General features: G+C 42.7%; 1 protein-coding gene across 3 annotated transcripts in view; it reads left to right on the top strand.

Moving 5' to 3' along the window:
• tle2a (TLE family member 2, transcriptional corepressor a) overlaps positions 1 to 12,466 on the top strand; it is a 52,759-nt gene extending 40,293 nt beyond the window's left edge. For all 3 annotated transcript variants that reach the window (XM_055017816.1, XM_055017815.1, XM_055017813.1), the window contains exons 9-20: positions 1,244 to 1,339; positions 1,803 to 1,847; positions 3,627 to 3,788; positions 4,215 to 4,341; positions 5,652 to 5,848; positions 6,170 to 6,249; positions 7,067 to 7,316; positions 7,567 to 7,814; positions 9,306 to 9,453; positions 10,441 to 10,591; positions 10,848 to 10,924; positions 11,194 to 12,466. In XM_055017816.1, coding sequence (XP_054873791.1) covers positions 1,244 to 1,339; positions 1,803 to 1,847; positions 3,627 to 3,788; positions 4,215 to 4,341; positions 5,652 to 5,848; positions 6,170 to 6,249; positions 7,067 to 7,316; positions 7,567 to 7,814; positions 9,306 to 9,453; positions 10,441 to 10,591; positions 10,848 to 10,924; positions 11,194 to 11,301 — 1,689 coding nt within the window. In that variant the 3' untranslated portion in view covers positions 11,302 to 12,466. The remainder of the gene's footprint in view (positions 1 to 1,243; positions 1,340 to 1,802; positions 1,848 to 3,626; positions 3,789 to 4,214; positions 4,342 to 5,651; positions 5,849 to 6,169; positions 6,250 to 7,066; positions 7,317 to 7,566; positions 7,815 to 9,305; positions 9,454 to 10,440; positions 10,592 to 10,847; positions 10,925 to 11,193) is intronic.
• Positions 12,467 to 15,270: the final 2,804 nt, after the last annotated feature.

Raw genomic sequence — 15,270 nt, 5'->3', positions numbered from 1 at the left:
ACGTGTCGCATTGTCGTATGAACCAACATGCATTCAGTTGGTGATGCAAAAAAATGCATGAAACTGTTTCGACGCTTGGTCCTGATTTGCTGCCAAGTCCGTTTTACACTGCCAGTACTGCAGCTAATACAACACAAATTAGAGAATTGATCAGGCTATTAGTCTTCCACAGAGAATATTTAATTAACAATATTAAGGTATTCTATTTATTAAATGTATGAAGTTTCAGAGTTCTAGCTGTCATGTTAGAAATAATCAGATGCATTGAGAGTGAACTGAGTAGCAACTTGTGCGACTGACAGTTTCCTACTTGCATTTCTCTCTTGCATCATTTGCAGTCGCAGCTCACTTTTTTGCTCTATTACAACAACATGTTTCTTTAGACTGAAGTAGGCGGAACGGCATCAGTTGGTTTGTGCTACTAAAGTGTCAAATAATATGCCAACTTTAATAAGAGCCTGATGAGGAAACCTGGTTTCAAAGAAAGCTGCTGTCCATCGTTGTATCTCGTCGTTTTGTTAAGCCGGCTAACACAAAAAAGCCTGGATATGCTGACCTTGCTTCGTGGTACGCCCCTCTGCATGACACTAAAAGTAAACATAACCTTATTGCATGTGTGCTTCAGTAAACAAAATAGACATGTTTGTGTTGTTTTCCACCTTTAATACCACATTTATGTTTTGTTTGCTGTGGGCGGTTTAAAGTACACAGGTTTTGTCAGCTTTGATTTTTTTCCTCCCCCCTCTGGTTTTGAAATTCTGTTCTATGAAAAATAACATCTCACTTTATATTTGGCATTTTTAAACTTGCTGATACTTAAACCTGCATGGAAACAATTTAGATCTCAGCACTATATAACCATGACAGCATTTGTTAAAAAAAAATTCTCCATCAATGCCAAAGCATTCTGGGCAGTCTTTTCTGCTGCCTTAAAGAAAACTTGAAGGATTCTCTTTCTTCCTCTCGCTCCTGCCCCGAGCAGCCAGTCGATGAGGGCTGCTATTCTTTCACATTCATCTCCGCAGCTTATGAGCCTGACATGATTTATGCAGTCCCTCTCACCTCATTATCACCCTCTTCCTTCCTCTCGGCCCTCACGCCCTTTTTCCCTCCACTCGTCCGTCCTTCCCACCTTCATCTCCTCCTCCTCTTCTTTTTTTTGTGCCCTCATGCTCACCGCCTCCCCTTTGCTCCCTGCCTCACTGCTTTGCTCTCTTTCCTCCATTCAACCCCCTCTCTGCAGAGCTCTCTGTCCAATGGGGATAAGGGTCGGCCGGCAGACTACCTCAGCAACGGCAAGAAGAGGAAAGCTGATGAGAAGGAGTTCATGACAGACTATGTGAGGACGCTTTCATAACACTCTTAAATGTTTGAGTAACTGTCGGAAAGTTTCACCCAACTCTGCCAGGCCTCCGATAAGCCCTGTGGCAGACCAGCAGACCTTCTTTCTAGACACTTTCTGCTGTCATTTTGGTACTGTGGAGGATCAGATATGTCAAATCTTGCAAAGATTTCAATTTAAATTAATGTTGAGTAGTTGTTTTAATGTGAAGTTCAGAATTATTAATGTTTTTTTAGACCTGAAATAGAAAAAGACAAGACAATTGCACTGTATAGTTTGCATATTTCACTGCACTTTCAACCATGTTGAGTAATAAAATATCAAGATAGAAGCGTTTTTCATGTGTGTTAAGTTGCACGCAGTTGCTTCTTCTTGCATGACTTTTTCTGCAGGTAATCTGCATACATCAGGTCGCAGAGCAGGAATATCTCACCTCACCTTCTCCCTCTTTGTCTTGCAGGGCAGCGATGCAGATAAGAGTGATGATAATTTGGTGGTGGATGAGGTTAGTAGGCGGCCGCCGGCCTCCGTTCGCCTCACTTGGCCGCTTTTATCTGCATACATCATGTAAACATACCCAGCAGGACCATATGAATAGTAATAATAACAGTAATCCCCATCCGTCCTACCTCCTGAGTCTACCCACACTCATTTGGTAACGCACAACCGTAAAATTCAAAGGTACACAAAGTTGACTGGGATTCAAACTGCCTACACATCTTTAAAAAGACCTCAGTGAACAATGCTGTTGATGTGGTTTATTTGAATGAGTGCATACACAATGGATAGCAAGGTCAGAACAAAACAACTAAAACAGATTCTTTTTTATTAGAAATCTTGTCTTTGACATCTAAATAAATGCATGTGTCTGTTGTGCACAAGGTGATTCGACCCCTCATGAGAGCTTTCACATGTTTGGTTGTGAAAACTTCACTGACTTCTTTTATCCATTTAGTTCAGAGTAAATTAAAGTAAGCAGCAGTTCAGGCAATAGACTGTTTTTCAAGTGTGTCAGGTTCCCAAGAGAACACTGAAAAAGACTTTGAAACTGCAATAAACTTCTTGTCTTGATACTCAACATTAATCTGTTTATAATGGAAGTAATGAGGGATGAAATCTACAACCTTTAATGCCAGCAACAGACAAGGCCAGAGTCTCATCACATTCTCGTGACCACGATATCTCTCGAAAGCGTGAAGGGAATTCCTTTAAATTTGGCACAAATGTTCTCTTGAAGTCGAGGATGAACTCGAATACAGACTTGTGACTTCGGTAATTCAAGGGCAAGGTCACTCTGGCCTCACAAAATGTGTTTTTGGCAGTAACTCAAGACATAATGCCCTAATTATCATCACATTTCACACAGACGTCTAATAGTGTAAAATTGATGAAGTGATGACATTGTATATCCAAAAGGTCAAAAGTTTAAGTCTGGGCAGGCTTGGATGTCAGCTGTAGCTTGACTGTGAAGCAGTAACTTGAGTTCTGTTCTAAAATTGAGGCTTATGAGGCTTTGGAAGACGGAGTTGGAGTAAACACTGGTTATCTTTTATGGTTTGTGTGTAAAATGTCTTCCTTGTGTTTCACAAAATAATGTTTCATTGTTAAGCTGCAGTGGAAGAAGTGTAACGTAAAGCCTGAATTTCTTAGGAAAGAAAACTGTCACTTAGCCTTCTAGGTTTGTCACCTTTAGACTTTAGACAGACTCTGGCATGAATGCATCAAAGACTGTGGATATTGGCTCCTATATTTCAATCTGGGAAACACTTAAGTTTCTTGTATGAGCCGAATGATTACAGCATCCATCCATTATCTATACACTGCTTAATCCTTATTAGGGTTGCAGGGGAGCTGGAGTCTATCCCAGCTGACTGAGGGTGAAGGCAGGGGACACCTGGACAGGTTGACGGTCTGTCGCAGGGCAACATATAGAGACAAACAAGCTCACTTAGATTCACCTACGGACAATTTAGAATCATTAATTATAACCTTAGCTTATTTTTGGACTGTGGGAGGAAACCAGAGAACCCAGAGAAAACCCACGCATGCACAGGGAAAGATCCCACGCCCAGGCCAGGATGCGAACTGGGGGATCTTCTAGCTGCAAGGCGACAGCGCCAACCACTAGGCCACTGTGCAGCCCATAGTTACAGCAGCAAAACTGATTTCGGTGTTAGGTTGTCAGCGTGAAACAGACACCTTTAAAATCACCATTGTGGAACATGATAGGAAGAGAAATTTCGTCTTCTTCCTCTCCAATAAGCTTGCCTGTTTTCCCATTCAGGACCCGTCGTCTCCCCGCAGCGTTCAGTCCTACTCGTCCAGGGAAAATGGTTTGGACAAGATCCCTCCGTCCCGTAAGGAGGGTCCTCCACAGGCCAGTCCCACCTCGCTGGCCTCCTCCAGCAGCGCCACCTCCCCGTCTCGTGGCAAAGATCCTCCACAGGTAGTTGGACACAACTGTTTGACTGCAAATGTTTTCAGCACTTTCTTTAATGTGTCCTTTACATGTGCAGCCAGACATCCAACAGACGTGATATATGTCAGTGTAGGACATCCAGGCTGTCAGCACACCCTGCTTAGTTCAGGGTCAGTGGTTTGTCTTTGAGTTATTATGTTGGATATTCAACATCCCACACACAGGCAGTGTGTTGACATCCCACAGGGCTGCTTCAGGTCCCATCTGCCTTCAGTCTTTCTTATTGTCTTTTTCCTTTTTTTTTTGTTTTACTTTGCCATTTTCCTCCTTTCTCTTTGACTTGCTCTGGCCTTCACTACTGAGCTATTTTTACTCCACATATCTAATACTAAACACTGTTTCTTAGCTGGATTTTTGTTATTTTCTAACACTTTTTTTTCTGCAATCTTCCAGAGAGAGAAGTCCAGCACTCCAGGTATGAAGCCGGGGACACCGATGTCTCAGGAGTCCAACACACCGGGACCCAGCGGACCTCCACAGTTCAGACCGGTGCCCGGCAAACCGGGCGTCGACCCCCTTGGTAAGAACATCCACGAGCTCGCCTTCACTCCCTAAAACAAATCATCTGGAAGTGTGATCACATAGCACCGGTTTTGGCCTTTTTTCTTTGGTTTCCTGTTGATTTAAGATTTTATTTGTTTTTAAGGTCTTAAATGAGCTGGCACCTTCACATTTAGCAGAACTCTTAGAGGTCAACCAACCAAATGCTTTTAGATGTTCCACTATCTTGACACAAAATAACCTTCACAGAAGCTGCTCGTAATCTCTGGAGCAGTTTGGCTTTTCATGTAAGAACTGCTGAGACTTCAGAAACTTTTAAGTCGCTGCTGACTACAGAGCCACCTCTTCTGTTTGGCTTTCCATCCAAGTAGAGCTCAACACCCCGGCTTCATCTTTTATTGTGCTGCACATCTCATTTCTTTTCATTTTATTGTGCTTTTTCATCTCATGTGGGTTAGAATTCAGCTCAGCTCCTGTTGTTTTACAGGTGCTTAATAACTAAATTTGACTTGACTTTTTGCCACAACAGATCATCGGACCTCAGAAAGCCTCTTCTTGATGTGAATTGAAACTGTAAATCTTGTCCAGATAACAAAATGTTGCTCAGGAGACCAACATTTTGAAGCCCTTCTCTCACCAAGCACACACAGGATCAGCTGAAAAAAATCTGTATTTGTAGAGATGGATTTTTTTCCCAGCCTATACTGGCTTTGTTACATGAAGTGATTCTATCAACGCTGGGCTGCAGTAGTTGGTATGAGTGTCAGCCAGCTCCCCACCACCGACCACCATCTGGACTTAATAAGCAGCTGTGGGCAAAAATATTCAGCGTGCCTCACTTTTTAAATGGAAAGATTAGGAGAGGTGATGGACTGTGACTGTGAGCTGCTTCATAATGAGCCTCCATCTATTCCACTGTATCTCTTTCTCTTTTTTTCCCTTCCTCACATCACCTGTTAGGCTCTGCTTCGCTTCCACACAACCATTATGCATACATACACAATCACAGACGCACCGACGTGCAGGAGACGGAATATATAGATTTATGTGCACGGTGCAGGAAGCTATGGTGGCCAGCAGGGGTCAGTAGTGGTCTAGTAGCTGCAGTCACTTCTTGCCTTTTGTTGCAGCTTGTTCACAGCCTGTCAGTCACAGCTGTCTGTGGCTCTGCAGAGGGAGCCACCGTAATAAAATGTATCTTACTCAAGCCTACGCTAGAATTATACATAAAGCTCTCGAGTGACTGGCATTGTTTGCCTCGATCGGTAATTTGTTCACTTCAATAATTCAAAACAAATGAACTCTCTTGTCACTCCTACCTGCCTCCAGCTCTGGGTCTGAGGAACCCCTTGGCGGTGCAGGGAGCCTACCCCCCGGGGGCGTTCGGCCTGCCCCCTCCAGGGGTGAACGGGGACCTGCCCGGGGCGGCGGGGTACGGCGCCGGCCTCCACTTGGTTTCCCCGCAGATGAACGGAGCTGCAGCGGCGGCGGCAGCAGCTGCTGCAGGCTATGGCCGGTCCCCTGTGGTGAGCTCTGCAGATAATTTGTCTTCCCAGTGTCACTGTCACATGTAATACCTCAGCATATAAACCCGTCAGAGAGGGCAGAAAGAGAGCATATATATATGGAAAAGAGAGAGTAGTCGAGGGAGAGCAGCTGCATTGTCATTTTCCAGCAACAATCTATGACCTTGGCTCTTGAAAAGCCTCCTTTGCTTTTATATGATCTCATTTTATTCTGATCTTTCATCTGTATTGCCTATTTTAATGATTCAACTGCCCTCAAAGCCTGTATTTTATGTCAGTGTTTTTTATTCTTATGTGTAAGTATCTTTTTCTTGCTTCCAGGTGGGCTATGAGTCTCCACACCCACATATGAGGGTCCCTGGGCTGCCTGCCAGCCTCCAGTCAGCCGCCTCCGGGAAACCGTGAGTTTCCTCTTCCTCGCCTGCTATCACTCAAATCTTCACCTGTTCACTATTAACTGCACTCACAAGCTCAGCTTCTCCTCAGGTTTCACTTCCAACACCAGCAGAGAAGAGAAAAGAGGAAGATTTATATAGAGGGAATGCTTTCATTGCAAGCTTCCTGAACTTTTTTTTTTTTTGGTCAAACATGTACAGCACCGTGGTTTCTTTTGTGTAAATCAGGCAGTCTGTGTTAATACAACAAAAAATTAAAGTCAGTTCATCCTTCAGGCACTTGAAAATGATTTTTTCAATAACTGTGAGCCATGTGCCAGCTCTACTTTACTTTATTGCCCGTGTTTGTCTTGTTCCTGCAGATGAATGGCCGACGTAGATGATCAGACATCAGTGATATTTGCAGAGCAGCCTCAATTGACTCAAGTAGTTAAATACAGTGTTTTTCAGGACATCATTAGTAAGTGTTAGGTTTTAGTCATTTGCTCTCTTAAAAAAAAAAGTATTTCTGGCAAATCTGGAGTTGAAGCAGATGAGTCAGGAAGAAAGGAACATGCCTACACGGAAATGTTCTGTAACTTATTAGATTTATTTTTGTTTCTGTCTTGCGAAACAGCTGGAACATCACACATGCAAAAAATCAATAGAGAATCACTCTTTTATATAAGATATTTTTTATCTTAAATGGTGCTCATTATTTTTCTTGTTTGCTAGAAAAAAACAATAAAATGTTAGCCCTCGCTCCTCTCCGGCTGCCTGTTCTATATCTAATTAGATGGTGTTGCCACAGCCTTTAATTTCCTTCCTTCTATCGTGTCTTTAGCGCCTACTCGTTCCACGTGAGCGCCGACGGGCAGATGCAGCCGGTGCCCTTTCCCCCCGACGCCCTGCTGGGTCCTGGAATCCCCCGTCACGCCCGGCAGATCCACACCCTGAACCACGGGGAGGTGGTGTGCGCCGTCACCATCAGCACCTCCACGCGCCACGTCTACACCGGAGGCAAAGGCTGCGTCAAGGTGTGGGACATCAGCCAGCCTGGAAGCAAGAGCCCCATGGCCCAGCTGGACTGTCTGGTGAGACGGACGTTTGTAGACTCGTATTTAACATCTGCTGTGCATGTTTGTGTCTAGTAAGGCTGCTTTACTGCAAAAACTGGTGCTCTAAAAATACATTGCGGATGATGAATCACCTTTTGCATTCTTGCTCTGCAGCCAGCATCTTTATTTATTGCTATGATAATGCCGTAGCTTAGCTGTGCCATTGTTGTCGGTGACGCTGCGCTACAATAAGTGTGTGTAAATGTGTTTTACTGTGTCCAATCAGAACAGGGATAACTACATCCGCTCCTGCAAGCTGCTCTCCGACGGGCGAACCTTGATTGTCGGTGGAGAGGCCAGCACACTGTCGATCTGGGATCTGGCCACGCCCACTCCCCGCATCAAGGCGGAGCTGACGTCGTCGGCTCCAGCCTGCTACGCTCTGGCCATCTCCCCCGACAACAAGGTCTGCTTCTCCTGCTGCAGTGACGGCAACATCGTTGTCTGGGACCTCCACAACCAGACGCTGGTCAGGTAAGGAGGAGAGAAAAGCGTCATCCTAAAACATTTCGCTCCAGATGAGCAGAGCAGATGGAAACAGCCAGATTATTTTTCGAGTAAGTTGGGCCGAGCAGAGACTGATGGAAGAAGTTATGGAGTGGGAAATGAGCAGAGAGGGAAGAGCGCATGCAGAGGGAAGGAGGAAATGGGTGCAATTTCAGAAAATTTTTTACAATCTGCACTGTCAAGTCATAAAATATACAGAGAGAAGGAAAAACCAAAGTAGGGCCACGAAAGCAAAGAGGTCTTTAGTTTATAAGTCATGCTGTGTTTTTATGCTAGTCACAAAAAAGGTCCTGTCGACACGGTGCAGAATTACAGTCTTTATCCTCGTCCTTCTTTAAAGAGCCATACAGCAGGTTCACATTTAGCACCGTGTTCTCACTTTGTTTGTCACAGCCAGAGCTGCCAAATCATGGAACTAGTATTGATTGACAGTATTTTTAACTAATTTCCTTATTTTTTTAAATGAAATGATACACCCACCACTAACCTCTGTGATTTTTCCAGTAAGTGCTGTATATATGGCACCTGTACTTTCTTATATGCTTAACATTTTAAATTCCCCTATTTAACCTTTCTTGTTTGTTTTTTTTACTCTATTATCAGTAATTATTTGTTTAGCTGCTTGTCTCCACCTACAGATGCCCACAGGTGATAAATATCTCCATACAACTGCATTAAACTGTTTTATACTATTTATATACTGCTTTTGAATACTAAATAGGGGAACTTAATTTTTATTTTTTTTCAAATAGCAGATTTATTTTTATTCAGAAGCATCTGTAGTTTATTTTCTCTCTAATCCTGGGAATGTTTTTGTGATGAAGACTTTTGTGTTTTGTGCAAAAATTAAGTAACTTCAACAAAAAATTGCAAAGCTCAAGCATTATTTTTTCCTGTAATAAATTTTTCCACCTAAATGTACCGGAGTCACTGGGAAAAGAAGGGAAAAATAATGCAAAAATCACAGTACCACTTGCACATTTCTAGAAATGTTTGTTCGTAATGTAGGTTGTCATCAGGTTGCAGTTAATCAACTGTAGGGTGCATTTAAATCCCATCTACTCAGAATTGTGCTGCAGTCAGTGTTACTTATTTTAGATGCTCAGTAATGGAGAATGTTGATAGTTTGACACTAGAAGAATCTTCTGCTGACAAGTTTTTGTGAGTTTTAAGTTGAGCAGAATTAGTGGCATCACAGCTATTTTGTAAGCCAGTTCTGTTTGGGTTTTTTTTTACTGTTAAGAGGAGGCGTAAGAAGGCAATTGAACTTTTCTTTATGGCAGAAGAACATTTCAAATTATTCCAAGCAGAGTATTTTTCTATATCTAAAACATGCCTGGAGGGGATCTCTATAGAAAGCGAGAAACTGGGAATGAGAAGCAAATGACAGAAGACGGTGCAGTCAGAAAGAAAAATGTGCATCTCTGAGACTCTGTTATGTTGTGTCTCATCCTGCAGGCAGTTCCAGGGCCACACAGACGGAGCGAGCTGCATCGACATCTCCAACGACGGCACCAAGCTGTGGACGGGAGGGCTGGACAACACGGTCCGCTGCTGGGACCTCCGAGAGGGACGCCAGCTGCAGCAACACGACTTCACCTCGCAGGTACGTGTACAGGTCGCATGCAGGAAGCTGGTTTGTGCAGGGAGGGGCATGGTGAAGGCGAGCAGGATCATGGAAGATCTCCACTGCACCACACTCAGAAAGAGCCTGATGTGGTGCGAAATTTCTTTATTCTGCAAGTCTCCTCGAAAAATAATCAAAAACAAACATTTTGCACCAGATTCTATAAAACCAATAAATTCTTGGTGTAGATAAGAAGCCATTAGCAACTCCTCACGTGACAGAAATTCTTCTCGGCTGAACTGCAGGCTGTGTGAGAAAGGAGACAAGCATGGAAGCACATTTGAAGTGTAAGCAGGAAAATATCTAGTATTTTTTCTGTAGTGTCAGGACTGTGGACTCTGACCTCAGATGTGAATCCACTTCATAGCATCTCCAGCAGCACACTGGATCAGTGGAAATATGCACTTAACATGTAAATGTATGCACAGACACACAACTGCGACTCTTGCACAATCTGCACTGCATTTTCTCTTTATTCCTCATTATTTCTCATTTTTTCTGTATTTAAGGAATGTTTTGCATTTCACCTATTGCCTTGTGCACCTTATATGTATTTTTTTTTACATTACTTTAAGCCATTCTTCTTTGTATTTGTTCAGCAATGTGCAATATCCAGAAGTACAACTACTATTTTTATAGTTCTTAATATACCAAATAAGCAATCTTTAAAAGAATAAGTTATCCCATTTTTTTCATAGATACACCTGATATTTTTTCTACTAGATGTTTATATTTTATATTTGGACATTTCTTACTTCACTTTTCCAAAAGTCTGATTGTGTGAATGCACCGTGCAATGACAATAAAGGAATTGTGTTCTGTTCTATCTTGTTGTTGTTGCACAGCCCTATGGATACTCTACAAGCGCGTGACAGATATAAAACCCTCGATCTTGCAGTCCAGAGTCATATGCATTAATCTTACCATCTATAACATTTTCCACATTTCTTCCCCCTCCTCCTCCAGATCTTCTCTCTGGGCTACTGTCCGACAGGCGAGTGGCTGGCTGTGGGAATGGAGAGCAGTAACGTTGAAGTCCTGCACGTCTCCAAACCTGACAAGTACCAGCTGCACCTCCACGAGAGCTGCGTTCTCTCCCTAAAGTTCGCCTACTGCGGTACGCTTCACACACATCACACAGCGACCAGATTGATGGTTTGGTTGCATCACCAAAACCTCAGGCTATTTAGTCACAGAGAAGCAGAACAAATCTTCTGCTTTCTCTCATTATTCAGAAACCGTCTCCTTCCCCCTTTTTTCCTCCTCCTCCTCCAACACTTCTTTACAAAAGCATTGCGTCCTCTCAGGCTTCTCCATATCTCACCTCCCCTGAGGCTTTATCTGCTGATGGCTGTGTGTGTTTTGTCCTGTAGGTAAATGGTTCGTGAGCACGGGCAAAGATAACCTCCTGAATGCGTGGCGGACACCTTACGGATCCAGCATATTCCAGGTAGACCTTTTGGAGAGTTTTCTGCACAACAATCTCAACTGAGGGTTTTTAAAAAAAATAAATAAATAAAAATAACAGTGACAGATGTTGACAAAGCTGAAATATGTCCAAGCGTTTTCACTTTCCAGCTTTTTTACCTTCTTGTTTAGATATCAGAGGGTTATTCTGGGACACAAATACATTCTGCTCTGAATTTCTGTGTCACTATTTGCACAAAAGCTGTGATTCATCTGTTGCTAATGTGACTTTTTCTCTCTCTTTGTGTTCAGTCTAAGGAGTCTTCGTCAGTTCTCAGCTGTGATATCTCCCCTGACGACCAGTTCATCGTCACCGGCTCCGGGGACAAGAAAGCTACAGTCTATGAAGTCATCTACTGAACTCTGATTGGCTGAAAAAAAAAAAAACCTAATAATCTGGGGGCGGAGCAAAGACTCCCTCCTGCACCAATGACTGTACAGAGCGTCGGCGGCATGGAAAAGCAAGAGACACTCAACTTGTACTTTGTTGTTTCGTTTACGTTTGTGAAAGCAAAGAGAGAAAGAGAAGCGAGGAGGTGCAAAAAGTCACATCTCTGGAAAACTTTGATTTTAATGCTCTGAGAACGCTGGTTAGTCTATAGCTGCGCAAATGTGGGATTCCTCCAAAGAACTTTTGTTTTTGTTCCTATTTTTTGTTCCTTTTTTAACAAAATGAAACCTCTGTAGTGAACAAGAAATTAGCAAAAAAAACCAACAAAAAAACGAAAAAAAACTTATTTTTTTAGCCTTTGAATTTTTCGCAAACAGTTGGACCGCATTGAGTGGGGGAAAAAGACGGAGGCATCGGGGAGGGCTGGAAAACTCTTAATGGAAAAATACGGTCCATATTCTGTCCAAGCCTGAGTCAGCTTGGCCCGCTTTGGCCCGGTCTGGTCCAGCTCAGTCTGTGGCACGAGGAGGCTGCTCCTCGGGGCAGCAGATGCGTGGCAGATGGTGGTGATGGTGTGCTGTGAGGTTCCAGCTATGGTGTTTTTCTTTTATTCATTGGCCTCCTGGTTATGTTTCTGCAGCAACATGATTGTATCATCTCTGTGCATACGGGACAGAACAGGGCTCGGCTTCCTCTGAAGTGTCCTGGGACTCAGATTGTCTTTGTTCTTTTTACTTCTTCCTTTTTCTTTCTTTCTTTACATAAAGTACAAAGATGAACTTATCTGGAAGATGTTTTAGGGAAAACCAACCTCAAACAGAAGACAGACAACTGAAGTCATTTCAAACAGGTAGTCTCCAGATCCAGGACTCGGCCTCTGCTGCGTCATCTTTAACACTCAACGTTACATGTGTTTTTCTATTGTATTTGTTAGGGCACATACAGACAGACAGACAGACAGACAGACAGACAGACAGACAGACAGACAGACAGACAGACAGACAGACAGACAGACAGACAGACAGACAGACAGACAGACAGACAGACAGACAGACAGACAGACAGACAGACAGACAGACAGACAGACAGACAGACAGACAGACAGACAGACAGACCAGTATTTTCACAGCCGCATCATGAACCTTGAACCTTGCTGTATATGGACATGTAAATAAAGTTCTCTAAAGGCAAACAAGGATCTGTGGCTTCGATTTGCTTTGAGGCAACAGACCGGAGTGTGTTTCTCTTGAGAAATCTGCACAGTTTTTGTCCGAAACCTGCCGTTCTTTCCTTAAATGCTGGTGTGAATGCTGGAAATGAGGTAGATCTGTGTGTGTGTGTGTGTGTGTGTGTGTGTGTGTGTGTGTGTGTGTGTGTGTGTGTGTGTGTGTCTGTGCGTGTCTGTGCGTGTCTGTGCGTGTCTGTGCGTGTGTGTGTGTGTGTGTGTGTGAGTGTGGTTGTTTTTCAACTGCAAACTCAAGTCAGACTCTTGGCAGGTTTGACTTGGATGTTTAAAAGTGGAAGAAGGAAAAAAACGAAGCATTTGTTGAATATTTGTTTAAACTGTAACAGACAGAAAAGCATGTTCTCGCTCTGTGGTGCCAAAAAAGCATCTTAGAAAATATTTAGATGAAAAATGAAGCGATGTGAATGGTGAGCGCACACTCTGCTTTCATGTGATCGAAACATGTCTCTCTCTGGGAGCCAAACACAAAAGCCTCTCTAGTCGATGTCTGCCTGCATCGTGTGAGAAAGTGTCCTGGGATTCAAACCCACAGCATGAGCGAGCTATGATTCACGGCTCCTTTGTGACTGGAGCTCTTCGTAAATAATGCAGCCGTATAGTTGTGTTCTTGTGCAGAGCTGGCTTGTAGTGTGGTGAGACAAAGGTGATCTGCAGTACAATAGGCTGTGGGATGGATTATTATAGCAATAATGCCCAAGAGGGAGTCCTTCAGTGATTATGGCTGTCGTGGTGACTGTTCTGCCAAGATGAAGCTTTAACTGTGTGAGAGGAGAACCTGAGGAAGTGAAGCATTTATCCTCTTGCCTGCTGTAGAGGATTGTGTCGGCATACTTCTGGATAATAATGCATTTAGCTCCTTTAATTTCTTTTGGTGCAAGGCTCTGACCTTAGTTTGCTTTTTTTAAACATGAAACGCTTCAGCTAATACCTATAATCACAGCACTGATCTGCCTCAAGGCTATTACAGCCATTGTTGGTGTTTCTACCAGTGGACTAAAGGAAAAGACTGAATGAAGAAAACAGATCGCTCACCTGCTCTGTGCTTTATCGCTCAGGTGAATCTTTCTGCCCGGATTAAGGAACTCTGATTAAAGCAGACTCTGTCTAATCTGTCAGAGTTGCAGCTGCATCATCTTATTGGCATTTACCGCACAGAAAACTCCAAAATTTCAAAATGAAAGAACCTTGACTGTCAATTTACCAAAACCACAGCCTTTGAAGATATGTCTGTTTCATGTACTTTAAATTCAGGCCCCCAAGTATCATCTTTCAGATTTCTGCACATATGTAAATGTGTTTAAATGAGCCCCAGTATCTGCTTTGTTTGTGTCCAACTTATTCAACGAGATGAGAGCAAACCTTGGGCACTGGTCAGTGGGTGCCCAGCGCTGAATGATTTTTACAGTGTGTTGCCAGTATCCTTTGGGAAAAAAAAGATTGCGTCACCAGTTTGCCTTGTTGTTACTGTGATGAGGTGGACATCATCCATGGTGTGTCGACTGAAAATGTTTCTCAGATTGTGCAGAAATTGAATGAATGAAGAGGTTTTCAGGAAGAACTGTTGATGAAAGTGATTTGAAGCTGTTTGTCTGTGATGTTGGGAGAATAAAGTGTTCCCTTTGGGTTATTTGGCTTTTTTCTTTCAGCATTCGAATATCACCAAATGAGACTCGAGGTCTACAGGCAGCAGCTACATGTGACGCCTGTTGGACCTGAAGCTTTACTACTCTCAGTGCATCATGGCAGATGAATGAAGTGGAGTAGAACAGCTGAAGAGCTTTTTCCCCTCAGGAGTTGGTGGAGACCAAAAACAGAGTTAAAAGGACAGAGAATTCTGGACTTACGTTTATAAGGTGGATGCAAACAGGACAATGGCTATAAAAGTATTTACCCCCCCCCCCCTCCTTGGAAGATTTCCCCTTTTACTGCTTTTGAGTGTTAAATCATACTCAATTTGACTTTCTTTGACTAGAATTTACAAAAAAGTCTCCTTCTTGTCAAAGTGAAAACATATTCCAAATAGAAAAGCACTCAGAGTGCAGCATTCTGCCAAGGCTTCTCAGTTCACTAAAACGTCATACTTTAGACATTCTAAACTATGACGTTTTAGTGTTATTTTGGATGACATACTAAACTATGACGTTTTAGTGTTATTTTGGATGACATACTAAACTATGACGTTTTAGTGTTATTTTGGATGATATACTAAACTATGACGTTTTTGGTGACATTTTGGACAAGAGACTAAACTACGACGTTTTTGGTGACATTTTGGATGACATACAAAACTATGATGTTTTTTCCATATTGAGGCTGACATACTAAACTATGGTGTTTTTTTCCATATTTAGGACGACATACAAAACTATGACGTTTTTTACACATTTTGGATGACATACTAAACTATGACGTTTTAGTGTTATTGTGGACAACATACAAACCTATGACGTTTTTTCCACATTTTGGACGACATACTAAACTATGACATTTTTACCATATTTAGTACGACATACTAAACAATGGCGTTTTTACCATATTTAGGATGACATACTAAACTATGACGTTTTTGTCAAATTTTGGACGACATCCTAAACTACGATGTTTTTCCACATTTTCGACGACATACTAAACTATGACGTTTTAGTGTTATTTTGGACGACATACTAAACTATGACATTTTTTCCACATTTTG

This window comes from Amphiprion ocellaris, chromosome 2 (assembly GCF_022539595.1).
Source record: "Amphiprion ocellaris isolate individual 3 ecotype Okinawa chromosome 2, ASM2253959v1, whole genome shotgun sequence".
NCBI classification, from domain to species: domain Eukaryota; kingdom Metazoa; phylum Chordata; class Actinopteri; family Pomacentridae; genus Amphiprion; species Amphiprion ocellaris.
This window is presented reverse-complemented; position numbering and strand designations above follow the sequence as displayed.